We start from the raw sequence: 19,970 nt of genomic DNA on the forward strand, positions 1-19,970 counted from the left end.
CGTCGGTGTAGTTTTGGCTTCCAGACTTCGTCGGGACGGTGGCGTGTCGTCATTAGGTCGTCGAGATGGTTTCTTCGTCGTCTTCGTCGGCGGCGGAGGATCTTCGTCAGTTCGACGAACAGCAACCGCACCTCCATCGGTTGCTGCTTTTAGTTTTCCGGGTATGGGCTCGCTGACCGGCCCCGGGCTGGGCCAGTGTATGGTCGGCGCTGCGGCGACAGGTAGCGGCCTGGTGATGGCGAACGCGACGGTCGTCGAGAGCTCCACTTAGTAGCGGCGAGGTAATCGGCGTTATCGCGTGGGCGCTCGCCAAGCTGTGGACGCGGCGCGTTGACGGCGAACCCTCTCAGTCCCAAGTCGCGGTATGGGCATCGGCGGTACACATGGCCGGATTCTCCGCAGTGATAGCAGAGCGGGCGGTGGTCGGGGGCTCGCCAAATGTCCGTCTTCCTCGCATAGATGCGTTGGGCGACGGGTGGGCGCGCTGGCGGCGGCGGCGGTGGACGACGGAATTGCGGTGTTGCAGGACCTTGGCGCGGTCGCGGAGGAGGGCCTTGACGGCGGGCGACGGCGGCGGCGGCGTAGGTCATTGCTTCCGGCTGCGGTGGTTCTGGTTGCACCTCAGGAACTCCAAGGGATCGGTGCACCTCTTCTTTCACGATGTCGGCGATAGAGGCCACTTGAGGCTGCGATGAAGGCAAGACCTTGCGCAGTTCTTCGCGCACAATGGCCCTGATGGTCTCGCGCAGATCGTCCGTGGCCAGTGAATGAATTCCTGCGTAGTGAGTAGAGCTTGTGCGGCGGTTGAATTGCCAGTTCCGCATTTCGAGTGTCTTCTCGATGCTGGTGGCCTCGCGAAGGAACTCTTCTACGGTCTTCGGTGGGCTTCGTATCATTGCGCCGAAAAGTTCTTCCTTCACACCACGCATGAGAAGGCGGACTTTCTTCTCCTCAGGCATATCCGTGTTGGCATGGCGGAACAGACGTTTCATTTCTTCCGTGAAGATGGCGACGTTCTCGTTAGGTAGCTGCACTCGGGCGTCCAGCATGGCTTCGGGCCTTTCCTTGCGCACGACGCTCGTAAAGGTGTGCAGGAAGCCGGTACGGAAGAGGTCCCATGTCGTCAAGGTCGACTCCCGGTTCTCAAACCACGTTCTGGCGGCATCTTCTAAGGCAAAGTATACATGCCGCAGCTTGTCGTCGGAGTCCCAGTTGTTAAAAGTCGCGATTCGTTCGTAGGTCTCCAACCAGGATTCTGGGTCTTCAGTCGGTGCTCCATGGAAGGTCGGTGGGTCCCGAGGCTGTTGTAGGATAACGGGGGACGCTGGGGCAGCCATTGGGGTTGTTTTGACCACGATCTTCTTTGTCGGCTCAGGTAGAAGTCCGTGCTCTGGGGGCAGTCCTTGCAGTCTGCGGCTAGCACGCTGGTCTTCGGTGATGTTAGTTTTGTCCTCGGGCTTTGGGCTTGGATCGCGGCTTTGCGGGGGCGTTCGGTACATGAATGCACCAGACCTCCACCAGATGTCACGTGGTAGTGACGTGGTAGTGAGTGATGCTTTTTAAGAGGGGGGTATTCACACGTGTATTTATATTTATCGGGCGACCAGGTTTCACCGCCTAACAAATCTTATCGCACAGCGCGTCCCGCGCTGTGCGATAAGATTTCAGGTTTTTCAACTCCGGGTCTGCTCGCTGCTGTTCAGCGAAGTCTTCTGCGCTTAAAATGCCGAGAAAGGCGTCGTCATCTTCGTCATCTTGCGGCGGCGAGTCAATGGGGGCGCGTGATAGGCAATCGGCATCAGAGTGTTTTCGTCCGGACTTATAGGTTACAGTGATATCATATTCTTGCAGTCTTAGGCTCCACCGCGCCAGCAGGTCCTGAAGGATCCTTTAAATTCTCTAGAAAACACAAAGCGTGATGGTCGCTGACGACTTTGAATGGCCTGCCATATAGGTACGGGCGAAATTTCGCTGTAGCCCAAACGATGGCGAGGCATTCCTTTTCGGTTGTAGAATAGTTGCATTCCGCTTTTGACAACGATCGGCTAGCGTAAGCTATCACGTGTTCATGACCATCTTTTCTCTGGACTAGCACGGCACCGAGGCCTAGGCTACTGGCGTCAGTGTGGATTTCGGTATCGGCGTGCTCGTCGAAGTGCGCAAGCACGGACGGCGACTGCATGCGTCGTTTGAGTTCTTGAAATGCGTCGGCCTGCGGCGTTTCCCACTTGAACTCGACATCACATTTAGTTAGCTGTGTCAGCGGCTCAGCGATGCGCGAAAAGTCTTTGACAAATCGCCTGTAGTAGGCACACATGCCAAGAAATCTACGCACTGCCTTCTTGTCGCTGGGCTGCGGGAACTTTGCGATGGCAGCTGTCTTATGCGGGTCAGGGCGTACCCCAGACTTGCTGATGACGTGGCCTAGGAACAGAAGCTCATCGTAAGCGAAGAGGCACTTTTCTGGCTTCAGAGTGAGCCCTGATGACTTGATGGCCTCTAGTACTGTCGCAAGCCGCCTAAGGTGATCGTCGAAATTTTCGGCGAAGACGACGACGTCAACCAAGTAAACAAGACAGGTCTGTCACTTCAATCCTGCTAACACCGTGTCCATGACGCGCTGGAATGTTGCAGGCGCCGAGCAAAGTCCAAATGGCATGACCTTGAACTCGTAGAGGCCGTCTGGCGTGATGAAGGCGCTCTTTTCGCGATCTCTCTCGTCGACTTCTATTTGCCAGTAGCCAGACTTGAGATCCATCGACGAGAACTATTTTGCGTTGCAGAGCCGATCTAATGCGTCGTCTATTCGTGGTAGGGGGTATACATCCTTTTTTTTTATTTTGTTCAGTGGACGATAATCGACACAGAAACGTAAGGTGCCATCCTTTTTCTTCACCAAGACAACAGGCGATGCCCACGGGCTTTTCGACGGCTGGATGATATCGTCGCGCAGCATTTCGTCGACTTGTTGTCTTATAGCTTCACGTTCTTGCGGCGAAAATCGGTAAGGGCTCTGGCGGAGTGGTCGAGTGCTCTCCTCGGTTATTATGCGATGCTTGGCGACTGGTGTTTGTCGAATCCTCGATGACGTCGAGAAGCAGCCTTTGTATCGTTGGAGGAGACTTTTGAGCTGCTGTAGCTTAATCACGGAGAGACTTGGATTTATATCGTGGTCTGGTTCGGGAACCATGGTCGTTGGGGTAGATGCGGCGGAATCCGAGAGGACAAACGCATTACTGGTTTCCAGAATTTCCTCGATGTACGCGATCGTCGTGCCCTTGTTGATGTGCTTGAACTCCTGGCTGAAGTTTGTCAGCAACACTTCAGTTTTCCCTCCATGTAGTCGAGCGATCCCTCTTGCGACGCAAATTTCACGGTCTAGCAGCAGACGTTGGTCACCCTCGATGACGCCTTCTACGTCGGCAGGCGTTTTGGTGCCTACGGATATGATAATGCTGGAACGAGGCGAGATGCTGACTTGACTTTCGAGCACACTTAAGGCATGGTGACTACTAGAGCTCTCCGGCGGTATCGCTCGATCTTCCGACAGCGTTATGGACTTCGACTTCACGTTAATGATTGCGCCGTGTTGGTTCAGGAAGTCCATGCCGAGAATGATGTCTCGCGAACACTGTTGGAGGATAACGGAGGTGGCAGGGTAAGTCGGGTCATGAACGGTAATTCTTGCCGTGCAGATTCCAGTTGGCGTAATGAGGTGTCCACCAGCGGTCGAAATTTGGGGACCCTCCCATGCAGTCTTAACCTTCTTCAACTGGGCGGCGATGTGTCCACTCATTACGCCGTAATCAGCCGGTGTGTCGACTAAGGCAGTGACTGCATGGCCGTCGAGAAGCACGTCGAGGTCGGTAGTTCTTTGTCTGGCGTTGCAGTTGGGTCTTGGCGTCGGATCACGGCTGCGTCGTCTTGAACTGAAGCTGGAACGTCGCGTCGTCAAGTCGTCTTTCGTCGGTGTAGTTTTGGCTTCACGACTTCTTCGGGACGGCGGCGTGTCGTCATTAGGTCGTCGAGATGGTTTCTTCGTCGTCTTCGTCAGCGGCGGAGGATCTTCGTCAGTTCGACGAACAGCAACCGCACCTCCATCGGTTGCTGCTTTTAGTTTTCCGGATATGGGCTCACAGAGCGGCCCCGGGCTGGGCCGGTGTATGGTCGGTGCTGCGGCGACAGGTAGCGGCCTGGTGACGGCGAACGGGACGGTCGTCGAGGGCTCCATTGAGTAGCGGCGAGGTAATCGGCGATGTCACCTGGGCGCTCTCCAAGCTGTGGACGCTGCGCGTTGATGGCGAACCCTCTCAGTCCCAAGTCGCGGTATGGGCATCGGCGATACACATGGCCGGCTTCTCCGCAGTGATGGCAGAGCGGGTGGTGGTCGGGGGCTCGCCAAATGTCTGTCTTTCTCGGGTAGCTGCGCTGGGCGACGGGTGGGCGTGCTGGCGGTGGCGGCGGTGGTCAACGGAATTGCGGCGTTGCAGGGCCCTGGCGTGGTCGCGGAGGAGGACCTTGACGGCGTACGACAGCGGCGTAGGTCATCGCTTCGGGCTGGGGTTGCGGTAATTGACGCTGCACCTCCGGAACTCCAAGCGACCGCTGAACCTCATCTTTGACGATGTCAGCTATCGAGGCCACTTGAGGCTGCAACGACGGGAAGATCTTCTGAAGCTCCTTTCGTACGACTGCCCTGATAACCTCGCGCAGGTCGTCGGAGGCCAGTGATTGAACTCCGGCATAGTTTGTAGAGTTGGTGCGGCGGTCTAATTGCCGGTTTTGCATCTCTAGTGTCTTTTCGATGCCAGTGGCCTCGCGAAGAAACTCGTCGACGGTCTTCGGTGGGTTTGGTACCATACCGGCGAAAAGTTCCTCCTTTACACCACGCATTAGTAGCCGGACTTTCTTTTCCTCCGACATTTCCGGGTCGGTGTGGCGGAATAGGCGGCTCATTTCTTCTGTAAAGATCACGGTGGTCTCGTTAGGTACCTGCACTCGGGTTTCTAGTAGTGCTTGGGCTCGTTCTCGGCGTACGACGATTGTGAATGTCTGGAGGAAGCCGCTTCGGAAAGGGTCCCTGGTCCTTAAGGTGGCTTCTCTGTTCTCGAACCACGTCCTGGCAGCGTCTTCCAATGCGAAGAAGACATGTCGCAGTTTGTCGTCGCTGTTCCAGCCGTTAAATGCAGCGACCCTCTCGTACATCTCGAGCCAGGTTTCCGGGTCCTCGAATGTTGAACCGCGGAACATGGGGGGCTCCCTGGGCTGCTGCAGCATGACGGGGGATGCTGGGGCTGCCATTGGGGTGGACTTGATGGCAATCTTCCTGCTCGTCTCAGGTAGAATCCGTGCTCTGGGGGCAATCTTTGCAGTCGGCGGCTAGCACGCTGGCCTTGGACGACGTTGGTTTTGTCCTCGGGAATCGGCCTTGGATCGCGGCTTTGCGGGGGCGTTCGGTACATGAACTCACAAGCACCTCTACCAGATGTCACGTGGTCGTAACGTCAAGGAACACAGTAGCAATACTGTGAACGACAAAACTAACTTTTCTTGGGTGAACCTGTGCCCACAAAACAGGCTACACTTATAGCACAACGATAGCGGCGAACACGCTCGGCGATCGTCGAAAATCTGATCAGCGGGTCAAGCGCGTCGGCTTTTATAGAGCAGTCGTCGAATGTTCCAGACTAATCGTTCGGACCTGCGTGCATTTCACAAAGTTCTACACCATTCGCGTCAGGTGATGAAATCAGATAACATAAGGTTCGGCGACAACAGACAGCGGATAGAAGCATCGATAACTTTACAGAAACGTCGGATACATGCAGGCGCGTCCCTCGCTGTGAGATTACAGTTAAGCGGCAAAACGTGGTCACCCGATAAAGATAAGTACACGTGTCAATATAAGCGCTTATGCATTCCACTACCTCTTTATTCTTCTCTGTGCAATTTTTTTTCCGGTCCACAAATACGTAACGCCCAGCCAAGTTTCTTTCCCACTCATTGTACCTGATAACCAAAGATGCTCTTGACATTGTGAATTTACTCTTTTCCATTTGGCTCCCTGATGGATGAGCGTTCCGACTCCCCCTCCCTTTCTTTCCGACTTAGTTCTGTTGCGCCCTTCCCAAACATACTTGTCAATAACTGGTGGCTCTTCTGAGTCTCTAAGGTGCGTTTCTGTAACCGCGTACACCCCTATTTGTTCTCTGTGTAACTGCTCCTCAATCTCTGCCCACTTTTCCTTTCTTCTGCCGCCCTGCATGTTTATGAAACCTATCGCATGGCGAGCTCTTTTTCTTGTTTTCCTCCTTTTTCGATTTTCCGTGGCGATGCTCTTCTGATGTTCCCCTAGGGGACCTTCTTCATTACTATCTACTCTGACCTCCTGAGCGCACACGGGTCCCCTAAAAAAGCAACAGCGCGACCACCAATTCGCCAGCCCACTTCTCGTGCTAACCTGTAATTGAAGTGGATCCCGTCTCGTTTAAAACCACCGCAACTTCTCACTTCCCTGTTTACTTCGGCAACCTCGAAGCCTTTCTCTCGGCTCATTTTCCATATGGCCTCATTAGCAGCCACTACGGCTCTTTGTATGTGACTGTCAGGCACAGGCACCTCCGGCACCGTGCACACCACGATCTGCACCTGAGGGGATAGCTCACGCAAGTCGTCCACCCCCTTCGCCAAGCGCTGGGCTAGTCCTGGCGCTTTCCTGTTTAGGACGTCATTTAGCCCACCTGCTACTATGACGAGGTTGCGCACGTGGGCATTTTCCGCGAGCTTCTCTTGCTCGCTCCATGACAGAACCCAGTCTGCGCCCTGGAAATGTCCCTACCACCACTCTTTTGTCGCCTTTCACCCTCTCCACAATTGCTTTCGAACACCCAGCCAGGTTTGCATGGCCTGCAATAATCACCCTTTCACTCTCACCTACCTCTCCCTGCTTCCCTTTGTCATTTTCCGCGTGATTCGGACTCGACAAGGGGCATTGTCCACTCGGCTCCTGCTTTTTCCGCGTAGCGGCCTCAAGGTAGGTGCTGCTCTTTCCAGCTAACCCATCATCACCCTGCCTGCGTTTCACGTATTTCTCTGACCCTCCCGCGTCTGTCGCGCCAGGGGTCTGCGTTCAATTGTCACGCACATTCTCGGTCAGAATGGCGGGCCTGTTCAGCTTTTCCTCGGCTGCTTCCAGTCTCTTTTCAACTACCTTCTGTGCCTCACGTTCTGTGTTTAGCTCATTTTTGAGCTCTTGCACCTGTTTGAGAAGCTCTTCCTGGAAACTCTCCATTTTCTGCAGCCCAGTATCGACATCTCATTGTGTGGCGGTTCATTCGACGCCCTCTCCATTCTCACCCGTCTCCTCCTCTGCCTTGAGGGTCGTCCACCATACTGCCTGCTTTACCGGCTTAGGGGAGCGAATTTATCATTAGGGGAGCGAATTCCCATCTCGTTAGTTGAGCTATCCGCATCGTGCTCGACATGCTGCTTGTGGCCGGAGAGGCGGGATAGGTGCTGTGGATGTGTTATTTGTGCGTTCGAGCTTCGGTGCTACGGATCCCCTCCACGTGGGCCCCTCTCGGATGGTTGGATAAGATTACGGTGCGGATTCTTCTAGACTCCAACCTGCTGTTCTTCGATTTGGTGAGGTGTTCCGGTGGCTATTTTTGTCCTTGGTTTTCTCCAGTGTTTAGCTGAGGGCGTTTAGCTTCCTACCTTGTGTAGTGCTAGCTTAAACTTCGGCTAGGCGTCGGCGCCACGTGATTTTCACCGCGATGGTGGCCGCATCGCGGCTTCGGCCGCTTACGTTTTTCGGGCGAGTTCCGAAATGCGCGTCCAATGTAGATGTTTGCAAGGCACTCGGAAAACGCTTTTCGTTGACCGACCTTAACGCAGTGCAGGACTTTGGTGCAGGAAGGTTCGAGATAACGTTTAAGACTAAGGCCGCGGTTGATCGCTTCTCAGCTCATCCCGCATTGAAGGTTCGTGATGTGGAAGTTTGTTTTGAGTATAGAGGTGTGCGAGTGAAGTTGGTTAGGGTATTTGGCTACCCCGTGGATCTTCTGGACCAGGCTCTTGTCTCCGAGCTAGAGGTCTTCGGAAAGGTTCATGGGATCTCCGAAGAATGCGTGCCCGGGTTGCCTGCCGTTGGCACGGGAAACCGGTGCATTCGGATAGAGATGGCGCGGCTCGTTCCTAATCTTCTTCGTGTAGGTCAGCGTGTCGTTCAGTGCTTGCTGCTTGGAGCGAAATGTCAATTGCCAAGCCTGGCCTGACGAAGGTGGTGACATAAAAATCACCTCGGCTTACTCGGGAGCGTTCCCGTTAGATACTATAGCAGTCGAGCCAGGTAGCACGTCGCCACGGATCGAAGTGCACCAGCCTTGTGCTATCTACGAGGCGTTGGTCAAGCATCTCTACGCGCTCGCTTGCCCACGAACAATCTCGAAGCACCGTGCAGCACAGCTGCGTGCAGTTGGCATAATCCTTTCGCATTCACAAATCACAAGAAGTGCTTAGGTGTTCTCAGATATTTACCCTTTCTCTATTTGCGCTGCAGCGCGCATAATGATATTTGATACGAGCACGCTTCGAGCGAATCCTGTGTCTCCCCGCGCCCTTTACCCGGATACGGCAGCGTTGTAGGATGCTCGACGACGCCAGTAGCGCCAACACGTGACGTCGTTCCCGTCGCGATAAGCCAGTGCGCTGCGCGGAGCAGCGAAGACGGACGGACGCCGGCGTCTCCCTACGGTAAGCTTCGCTTCTCGTTTGTTGGCCGCGAGTAGATTGTAAACAACGTGTGTGAGGTCAGAGACGACATGGTTACATCGCGTGGGCACCATGAGGCAGTGCTTTATAATGCCAGTGCTAATGCGCCCAGAAGTTGGCGAAGTTACAACTTAATTCTCTGCATTTTACCGAGTGAGCTTTCTCAGTTCAAGTTGTATCGACGAACTGCGTCCGCGTTTCTGCGATCGGAACTAATCTTGATGGCTGGCGTTAGACTGATATGCAATTCGCTTCAAGTTTTTGATTATTGGGAGCACTGCGAGCCACTTGAGGTTAAATTTCCGCTTTCGAATCCCGTACTCGGCAAGCACATTATTTTCCGGACCGAGTCTTGGCCTCGGCTAGCACTAAAAACAGCTTAACGCTTTGCATATGTTCTAGGAAATGAAGTACAGCTTAAATGGACAAAGCCAACATTAGCACATGCCGTCTCCCACCTAATGCAGGACTAATTGTTAAAGAGCGTCATTATATGTTACGCCACAGCAACACTTTACAGGATAATTCACAGTCCAATTGCGCTGCTTATACACCGTATATTTCAGTGCATTTGAAGATAATTATCGCGTGTGACAAAACAGCTTCGCTATCGGCGCGTATACCAAAGAAAACGATTAGGTATAAGTGAGCATGCGTTCGTTCACGTAATGAAGTATGTGCAAAGCATAAATATTGCGTCTGTATCGCGGCATCATGGTGTCACTACGTCCGCCAAGTTCGAGAAAAGCTACCCAAATTTCTTATAGCATCGAATACTCCGGATATCGGTGGCCGACGTGCGGCAGAGCCGTTTGTGGGCATCACCGGCACATGACTTATCTTCGTGCCATATCTTGACAGAACCTATCGCCAACTTCGAGTGTGGCTCTTTCCCATGCATTCAGGTGCGCCCGTAACGACCGACAAGCTTTAAGCTCTTTTACAGACTTTGGCTCAAAAGCTGAGACAGCAGAAGCGGTAAAAACTGGTATCGGAGTCCTACGGGGTATTAATATATTTCCATTCAGACATCTCGGAAAAAGGCTGATGGAATTTGGGAAAGCTGGCGGGCAGCTCCTTTCCTTTTGCTATAGTGGTTTTTATATAAGCAAACTAAGTCATATTTCTGCCGTCAAAGGATAATGTTTGAGAAGTGGATCCTCACATATGTTTACCTTTTCACGCCCATGAAGCCGCATCTGTTGGGTCATGATACCTGTTCGTCACAGGTATGAAGGGAAATTGTCGTCTCTGTTGAATATATTTTTCATCTTTTTTTCTAATATTTACAGCTTTCTGAACAAGCGCGATCAACGGTCTTCATTTCGCGGCGCAAACAATGCTGATGTAGTCATACTAACGAAAACGGTGATAGCTAACGCCGAAATTTTTTTTTACAGCGAACCTGCATAACTCTGCCTTCCAAGGAAAGTGTCGTAAGTATTTTAGCATTCCATTTTAGTGTCGTAAGCAAAAACCTCCCCTTACATGGGTTGATCCCTAAGATAGTGCAATGTCGCGCCGACCCACCTTGGAGGTATAGTTCATCATTAAGGGGCCCACATACACAGCTTCGCTGGTCATCCTTGTTCACTGAGTGGCAGGGCACTGAGTTAATTTTAATGTGAGGAGGATTTCAGAACTCGCCGATGTTACCGCTGCGTTAGAACAATAGCTGCCGTCCTAATCGCGTAATGTTTTCACGCTCCTGTTGTCTGCAGTTTTCAATAAGTGCGCGCTTTCGTTCGCATTGGTTATAGTAACATGGCAACAAAAAGTCACAGCGACGTATGAAATAGCCGGATCTGGTTCTGAAAAATATAAACAAAAGTGGCGTTAATGCATGTTGGTAATGCATGCATTGCTAACATTTTTCGACGTGATTTGCACACGCATGCACCGTGCTTGTACGTATTCTTTCGATACCGCCCGTCGTATGGTGTGCTCTTAGAATGCTTTGGCATGTATTTCATATATCTTCGTGTCTACCTCTTTTTCGCGCCATACCGTTTCGATTACTTGCCCACCGACTACCCCAAGAATCCGAAATCACAAATAGTTCAGTCCTTATTCACAAACAGTTCAGTCCTTATTCTGTTGCTTTCTACTTCTACCTTCCTAAGTCTGTATTTTCTTGTCGCCCTAATATGGATACCTTAGACACCTGTTTTGACATGAAAGGTGTAACTTCATTATTGAATAATTTTTTGCGAAACAGCATTTGGTCGATGCTTGCAACACGTTCGCTAAGGGCCCTTAGACCAGCACCACTTTTGAGATATCCAACCCAAAGCTTGCAGAAAGACCGGCATTGCGTTCTCTGGGAAACGATGAACTTTTTTTAAAGAAATTATCCTGGCAGAGAAAATAGTTTCCTTGACGGCGCGTATGTCAATAAAAACAATTCTGAGAAATGAGCATGTATGTGTGGGTGCGTGCTTGCAATGTCTTCTACATGAATCGGCCCAAGGAAACCGCGAGATATCGTTGCACTCTGAATATATATCCTCGTTTGAAAAACAAATGCAATATATACGAACAGTTCAGTGATGTCTGGTTATTTGCTAATTTGTCAAGTAAATATATAATGCATAAGTTACTTAACTGGATTGCGAATTATCCTGTATGTGAGCATGTTATAACGTAGACTGGCGTCTTTAAGATATTGGTCCACGTAAGGTGGGACACTTTTTATGTGCTAGTGTTCACTTTTCCAATTGTGTAACCTCATACGGAGATTCCCTTCCGTTAGGTATTGCACAAAACATGTAATTTTCACTTTGCATAAATGGCACGATACGAATGCATTTATTTCACATTTAGTTGCCTTGATTAAGTTTTCACGTTTTGGTGTGGCGAGCTTCTTTCGAAGCCTACGTGTACCTATTATTCTGCATTAGGGCAATCGAAGGCACCGAAATTGTCAATGCCTTTTTTTGTCAAGTGAATAGAACGCAAAATAGCCCCAATGAGGTATCAAAATTTAAGAAAAATTTTTGAATGACATCTAAACTTTATTAAAGTCGGTATTGAACAGATGGATGAACTTGAGTAGGAAGAGAGAAAACCCGGCGTCCCGCGTGGGACATCGCCTCGGCAAAGAGATTTTCGAACCAAATTGCGAATCACGCAATGCCAATCACTTCTCTACCACCAAGCTTGATCATACCTTATCTTTCCTTCTTTACAACGTTATTCCTCCTAATTTCGTGAATGTGAGTCAACAAACAAAGGTAATGGAAAAAATACCGACAGTGCATGTCCTTTATGTTAGCTCTTCTCAGACCGATATAATAAATGTGCGAAACAATAACAGGACGTCGACCCACGCAAGAGGCCGCGTTTGTACCAGAAAGCTCCCAGTCGTGCATAGCGTTCACAGCCAGTGTTTCCCGGTAATTTGATTGAAAACATCTTTATTTGCAGAATATTCATAGAACTCGTGGGTGGACCACCTAGTCCGGTAGTCCACTGGTTATTGCTGCTGCGCTGGCCCTCCCTACCAGCCAGTGCTGACGGTCAGGATCATCACTGAGCAGAATAGCCTCCCACTGCTCTTCTGAGGGATTTGGAATGGGGTCAACTATGGGATTAAGTTGGCAAGCCCACACCATGTGGTAGAGGTTAGCTACCTATCCACGGCGTGGGCATTTCAAGGAGTATAGTGTAGGGTACCACTGGTGTAACTTAGTGGCGTTGGGTATGTATTAGTTTGTAGTCTCCTAAGAGTCTTCTCTTCTACCTTATTGAGGGATTTATGTGGTGTTGGGTACGCCTTCCTGGCTGTTCTGTATGGTGCGAGATTGTCAGCATACACTGCTAGAGCAGTTAGGTCGCAGCACCCTTCAAGGTCATCAGGGGGAGACGCCCGGTATAGAAGAGTTCGGGTATGCCTGTGAGCGGCTTCGTTTCCTCCTGGTAGTTCCAGGTGATCGGGAAACCAGATGACTGAGGCTTGGCTGGGTGGATGCTTAATCAGCAATGACAACCGTGACCTGTGAATTAATCCATTATTGAAGTTGCGACAGGCGTTCTGTGAGTCAGTGAGCACATCGGCGTTGGGGTTAGATGCTATAGCTAATGCAATAGCTGCTTCCTCTGCGTGAGTGGGGTTGGATGTTTTCATTGAGGCGCAGTTCACCATAGATTCTGAAGGTGTTCAGACAACAATAGTCATCACTCCATTCTTTGGCCCTGCAGCTCTCCACGTCAAGGGTGTTAGGTTGCTCGTCCCATTTCTTCTGCAGGGCTTCCACTCTCGCTTTTCTCCTTTCGAGGTTATATGCGATATGCATGTTCCGCGGAATGGGGTACACGTTCATTTGTCTCCTCCCATCCCGTGGTACTTCTTCCCTTTGGTCTATCGTATAGGGCAGATTAATATTGACACGTGTACTTATCTTTATCGGGCAACCACGTTTCGCCGCTTAACAACTGTAATCGCAGAGCGAGGGACGCGCCTACATGTATCCGACGTTTCTGGAAAGTTATCGACGCTTCTATCCGCGTGTCTGTTGTCGCCGAACCTTGTGTTATCAGATTTCATCGCGTGACACGAATGGTGTAGAACTTTGTGGAAGACACGCAGGTCCCATCAGTTAATCTGGAACATTCGACGACTGATCTATAAAAGCCGACGCGCTTGACCCGCTGATCAGTTTTTCGACGATCGCCGAGCGTGTTCGCCGCTATCGTTGTGCTATAAGTGTAGCCTGTTTTGTGGGCACAGGTTCGCCCAATAAAGGTTAGATTTGTCGTTCACAGTATTGCTACTGTGTTATTCAATTTCACCACCACGTGACATCTGGTGTAGGTGCTTGCGCGTTCATGTACCGAACGCCCCCGCAAAGCCGCGATCCTAGCCCGAAGCCCGACGACAAAACCAACGTCGCCCAAGACCAGCGTGCTAGCCGCCGACTGCAAGGACTGCCCCCGGAACATGGACTTCTACCTGAGAAGACCAAACAAATTGTGGACAAGGCAACCCCAATTGCAGCCCCAGCGTCCCCCATCGTGCTGCAGCACCCCAGGGACCCTCCGACGTTCCGCGGATCAACATTCGAGGACCCGGAAACCTGGCTCGAGACGTATGCGAGGGTCGCTACGTTTAACAGTTTGGACAGCGACGACAAGCTGCGGCATGTCTATTTCGCACTGGAAGACGCCGCCAGGACCTGGTTCGAGAATCGAGAAGCCACTTTAACGACATGGGACCTGTTCCGAAGCGACTTCTTACAAACGTTCACAAGCGTCGTACGAAAAGAGCGAGCCCAAGCACTACTAGAACCCAGAGTGCAGCTGCCAAACGAGACGATCGCGATCTTCACGGAGGAGATGGCCCGTCTTTTCCGGCACGCCGACCCGGAAATGTCAGAGGAGAAAAAAGTCCGCTTCCTGATGCGGGGCGTCAAGCAAGAACTTTTCGCAGAACTTATTCGTCACCCGCCGAAGACCGTAGCTGAGTTTTCTGCAGAGGCATCGACGATCGAGAAAACTCTGGAGATGCGCACCCGGCAATATAACCGCCAGGGGCTCACGCCACAGTACGCCATCCAAGGACTGGATTCCGGCGACCTTCAGGAGACCATCAGGGCCATTGTGCGCGAAGAACTGCGCAAGGTCCTCCCTTCGTCGCAGCCCCAAGTGGCTTCGATCGCTGACATCGTCAAAGATGAGGTTCAGCGGTCGCTTGGAGTCCCGGAGGTGCAACCCAATTACCGCAACCGCAGCCCGAAGCGATGACCTACGCCGCCGTCGTACGCCGTCAAGGTCCCCTTCCGCGACCACGCCAGGGTCCTGCAACGACGCAATTCCGTCGTCCGCCGACGCCGCCGCCAACACGCCCACCAACAAAATCACGAAGAAAGACGTATACCTCCTCCCACGGATAGACGACGCATTAGATCGGCTCTGGAATGCTAAATACTTCTCATCGATGGACCTCAAGTCTGGCTACTGGCAAATAGAAGTCGACGAAAGGGATCGCGAAAAGACCGCCTTCATCACGCCAGACGGCCTCTATGAATTCAAGGTTATGCCATTTGGACTTTGCTCGGCGCCTGCAACGTTCCAGCGCGTGATGGACACGGTTTTAGCAGGATTGAAGTGGCAGACCTGTCTTGTTTACTTGGATGACGTCGTCGTCTTCGCCGGAAATTTCGACGATCACCTTAAGCGGCTTGCGACAGTATTAGAGGCCATCAAGTCATCAGGGCTCACCCTGAAGCCGGAAAAGTGTCGCTTCGCTTGCGATGAGCTTCTATTCCTAGGCCATGTCATCAGCAAATCTGGGGTACGCCCTGACCCGCATAAGACAGCTGCCATCGCAAAGTTCCCGCAGCCAATCGACAAGAAGGCAGTGCGCAGATTCCTTGGCATGTGTGCCTACTATAGGCGCTTTGTCAAGGACTTTTCGCGCATCGCGGAGCCGCTAACACATCTAACGAAATCTGATGTCGAGTTCAATTGGGAAACGCCGCAGGCCGACGCATTTCAAGAACTCAAACGACGCATGCAGTCGCCGCCGGTACTTGCACACTTCGACGAGGACGCCGATACTGAAATCTACACTGACGCCAGTAGCCTGGGCCTCGGTGCCGTCCTAGTCCAGAGGAAAGAAGGCCTTGAACGGGTGATATCGTATGCTAGCCGGTCGCTGTCAAAAGCGGAAAGAAATTATTCTACGACTGAAAAGGAATGCCTCGCCATCATTTGGGCTACAGCTAAATTCCGCCCTTACCTCTATGGCAGGCCATTCAAAGTCGTCAGCGACCACCACGCGTTGTGTTGGCTAGCTAACTTAAAGGACCCTTCAGGACGGCTGGCGCGGTGGAGCCTCAGACTACAAGAATATGACGTAACGGTAATATACAAGTCCGGAAAAAAACACTCCGACGCCGACTGCTTATCACGCGCCCCAATCGATCCCCCGCCGCAAGACGACGTGGACGACGACGCCTTCCTCGGGATAATAAGCGTGGAAGACTTCACTAAACAGCAACGAGCAGACCCGGAGCTAAAAGGCCTCGTCGAGTATTTGAAAGGGAACACCGACGTTGTCCCTAGGGCATTTAGGCGCGTGTTGTCTTCGTTCACGCTACGAAACAACCTCCTCGTGAAGAAGAACTTCTCACCAGTCCACGCCAGCTACCTTCTTGTGGTGCCGTCAGCGCTCCGTCCTGAAATACTGCAAGCCCTACACAACGATCCAACCGCTGGGCACCTCGGATTCTCCTGGACGCTGTCGAGGATACAGGATAAGTATTACTGGCCGCGTCTGACCGCCGACGTCGCCCGTTACGTCAAGACATGCAGAGACTGTCAACGACGCAAGACACCACCGACAAGGCCAGCAGGATTACTACAGCCGATCGAACCTCCTCGTCGACCATTCCAGCAGATTGGGATGGATTTGTTGTGGCCGTTTCCGATGTCAACATCCAGGAATAAGTGGATCATCGTGGCGACGGACTATCTCACCCGCTTTGCTGAAACCAAAGCTCTACCGAAAGGCAGCGCATCCGAAGTGGCGACATTTTTCGTCGAGAACATCCTGCTGCGACATGGTGCCCCAGAAGTCCTCATCACCAACTGAGGAACGGCTTTTACAGCAGAGCTCACCCAAGCCATTCTGCAGTACAGCCAGACGAGCCACAGGAGGACAACTGCCTACCATCCGCAGACGAATGGTCTCACGGAGCGCCTGAACAAGACCCTCGCCGACATGCTAGCAATGTACGTCGACGTCGAGCACAAGACGTGGGACGCGGTCCTGCCGTATGTCACCTTCGCCTACAACACGGCGGTGCAAGAAACAACACAGATCACGCCATTCAAGTTGGTTTACGGCAGGAACCCGACGACGACGCTCGACGCCATGCTGCCGCACGTCACTGACGACGAGAATCTTGACGTCGCTACCTATCTCCAGCGCGCCGAAGAAGCCCGACAGCTCGCCCGCCTACGGATCAAGACCCAGCAGCGTACCGACAGCCGACACTACAACCTCTGACGACGTTTCGTCGAGTACCAGCCCAGCGACCGTGTTTGGGTATGGACCCCGATACGCCGGCGAGGACCCAGTGAGAAGCTGCTCCGACGCTATTTCGGACCCTACAAGGTCATCCGACGTATTGGCGCACTGGACTATGAGGTCGTGGCAGACGGCATTTCGCACTCACACGGCGCCGCGCACGATCTGAAGTGGTCCACGTGGTGCGCCTTAAACCATTTTACGGACGCTGATGAACTTCCTTAGTTTGTTGTTTTCTTTGCTACGAGTGCTTTTCTTTGTTACTTTCGTTTGTTTGCAGCATCGGGTCGATGCTTTTTAAGAGGGGGTAATGACACGTGTACTTATCTTTATCGGGCAACCACGTTTCGCCGCTTAACAACTGTAATCGCAGAGCGAGGGACGCGCCTACATATATCCGACGTTTCTGGAAAGTTATCGACGCTTCTATCCGCGTGTCTGCTGTCGCCGAACCTTGTGTTATCAGATTTCATCGCGTGACACGAATGGTGTAGAACTTTGTGGAACACACGCGGGTCGCATCAGTTAATCTGGAACATTCGACGACTGATCTATAAAAGCCGACGCGCTTGACCCGCTGATCAGTTTTTCGACGACCGCCGAGCGTGTTCGCCGCTATCGTTGTGCTATAAGTGTAGCCTGTTTTGTGGGCACAGGTTCGCCCAATAAAGGTTAGATTTGTCGTTCACAGTATTGCTACTGTGTTATTCAACGTCACCACCACATGGCAATATGTATCTTTTCCAGCAGATCTCTATCTGGTTTTGTGAGTGCGAGCCTATTGAGTTGTGAGAGGCATTGTGGTTCCCACATCTCTTTGAGGGTATTATGTACTCCTAGAGCCATGAGATTTGCCGTTGGCGTGGAGTTTGGTGGCCCCAGTGCCGTCTTGTAGGCCTTCCTGATCAGTGTCTCGAACTTTTCAATTTCCGACTTGGAGAGGTTTTAAGCAATGCCATCCCGTACATTATCCGAGAGATCATGATAGCCTGCACTAAGCGGATGGCGTCCCCTTTCCTTCATGCCGTGGTGCTTATTTCTGATACGATGTATCATCCGGAGAATTTGCTCGGTGGATGTTGTAAGCTTCTCCATAGTGGTGGTGTTCAGTTGCCCCTGCGGCATATGCAGCCCTAGGATATTGATCTCCGTGGATTTCGCTACTGAGTGGTTGTCTATATGCACCGTGATATTCTGCGCCAGGGGTGCCCTCGAGTTCTTCAGGATGAGCAACTCGGACTTTTCCGGCGCACAATGGAGGCCTCTCTCGCTGGCGTGCTGGTCTACCGTGTCTGCTGCTGCTTGAAGACCCTCCTCGATCTCGGCGTCACTCCCCGAGTTGCACCACACAGTGATATCATCCGCATACAATGTGTGCTTGATACCTGGGATTCCGGATAGAAGGCCTGGGAGATCTTTCATAGCCAAATTGAAGAAAAGGGGTGACAGTACCGCTCCTTGCGGAGTTCCTCTCGGGCCTAGAATGACGGGATCTGATTTTATTCCACCGAAGTTTATAGTGGCTTGCTTGCTGATAAGAAGTTTTTGATATAGTTGTAGGTTCTGGTGCCACAGTTGGTGTCGGCGAGGCTTTGCAGAATATTTTTATGCAGAACGTTATCAACGCTCCTGTCAAATCAAGTGCCAGGATGGCCCTTGTCTGTGACTTGGGAGGTGTCTAAAGGAGGTCCTTGTACAGGGACAAGAGGGCGTACTGCGTCGATAGGTGAGGGAGAAAGCCGAATTGAGTGTTAGGTAGGAGGGTGTTCTCTTCTAAGTATCTACTGAGTGTCGTGTTGATGACCCTCTCCATGAGCTTCAACAAACACGAGGTCAGCGATATCGATCTTAGGTTATCCAGTTTAAGGGGTTTGTTCGGCTTCGGAATCAACCGAACCTCGGCCGTCTTCCAGGATATTGGTAGCGTTCCTGTAGCCCAATGGTGCTCGTTGAAGCATTCCACCAGCGAGGTGATGATGTCATCGCTGAGGTTAAATAACCACTCTGCTGTTATTTGATCTGGACCTGGAGCTGCATTCTTTCTCGTGTCCGCAATTTCTGCTTTGATTTCTTCTTTCGTGAGTGGGATGTCCAGCTTGGCATTCGGCAGCCCAAAATACTCCGGTTGTTCCACGACTTGGGCCATGCACAGAGAGGCTCACGAAGATTGTACACACCATCCCGGGTACGGACACAGAGCGTTTCCCGGTAAACTTTACTCTTACATAAGGCGTAGTTACCGGGCAACATGAAAAGCAGCAAGGCCCTCTGAACGCTATCACGTTCCGCTCTTAAAGGCGTAGTTTAAGCTCCTCCAAATTTTTTGAGCTTATGTTCACACGAAGACATACAATGCTGCCTACAGCATCAATAAACATCATTCTACGCCAGAAACCCTAAAATATGTATACAAAATGCTCCAAACTACACAACAAGGCCAATATTACGATTCACATGTGTTTCTCAATATACCGAGAAATCACGGATCATATTTGCATGCTTATGTTTTCCTTATGTGCAGGTCTTCTACTGTGAAAACCCAAAGCAAAATGAGGCACTCGGGAATGGCTATTGGTGTATTATTTCCGCTTTCTTTCCTGGCCGGTTTCTTGGTTGCGTGTGAAGCGGCTGACTGCAAATGGGCTTGGGCTGCACCAGAATTAGGAACCAGTCGGCTGCAAATCTACGACGGCAAGCCGCCGTCGGCTCCTCATCTTGGTGGTTCATCGGCCTTGGCCCCGGTGGCATGGGCGAATTTTCGAGACGACATCGAGAACAGCGGGTGAGTATGGAGCAAAGGCGCAGTTTCATGCTCGAATACATTTTTTCCCCCTGGAAAACTGTGTATTCGCTCTAATACAACAGTACTTACGTGTACAGAAGCATCTTGAGTAACGCTACGCAGTGCAACGAATCGTTACACGGTCACCCAGTGGCAAAAGGAGGCATCTTGAATAAACAGTAAGCATGATGAGGAAACATTGTTGTTATGACAGAACTGTACTTAATCGGTACTGTCATTGCGCAAGTTAAAGGCACAAAAATGAGTAAAACTATGCTGTGGCAGGCATATTTTGCGCAGCGCATATATTAATTGTGGCTGTTGAAGCCACTCTGCACAACCGAAAACTTGCATTTCTTATTTCTTGCACACAGATGTTTACGG

The 19,970-nt window shown here is 51.6% G+C and overlaps 1 protein-coding gene across 2 annotated transcripts in view; it reads left to right on the top strand.

Annotated features, from left to right (window-relative positions):
• The first annotated feature begins 8,599 nt into the window (after positions 1-8,599).
• LOC135899468 (putative phospholipase B-like 2) overlaps positions 8,600-19,970 on the top strand; it is a 93,217-nt gene continuing 81,846 nt past the window's right edge. The window contains exons 1-3 of one of the 2 annotated variants that reach the window (XM_065428741.2): positions 8,624-8,754; positions 10,173-10,208; positions 19,326-19,586. In XM_065428741.2, the coding sequence (XP_065284813.1) occupies positions 19,354-19,586 (233 nt within the window). In that variant the 5' untranslated portion in view covers positions 8,624-8,754; positions 10,173-10,208; positions 19,326-19,353. Of the gene's footprint in view, positions 8,755-10,172; positions 10,209-19,325; positions 19,587-19,970 lie in introns of both variants that reach the window. The other variant, XM_065428740.1, reaches the window with a different exon arrangement.

Source organism: Dermacentor albipictus, chromosome 6 (assembly GCF_038994185.2).
Source record: "Dermacentor albipictus isolate Rhodes 1998 colony chromosome 6, USDA_Dalb.pri_finalv2, whole genome shotgun sequence".
Lineage (NCBI taxonomy): Eukaryota > Metazoa > Arthropoda > Arachnida > Ixodida > Ixodidae > Dermacentor > Dermacentor albipictus.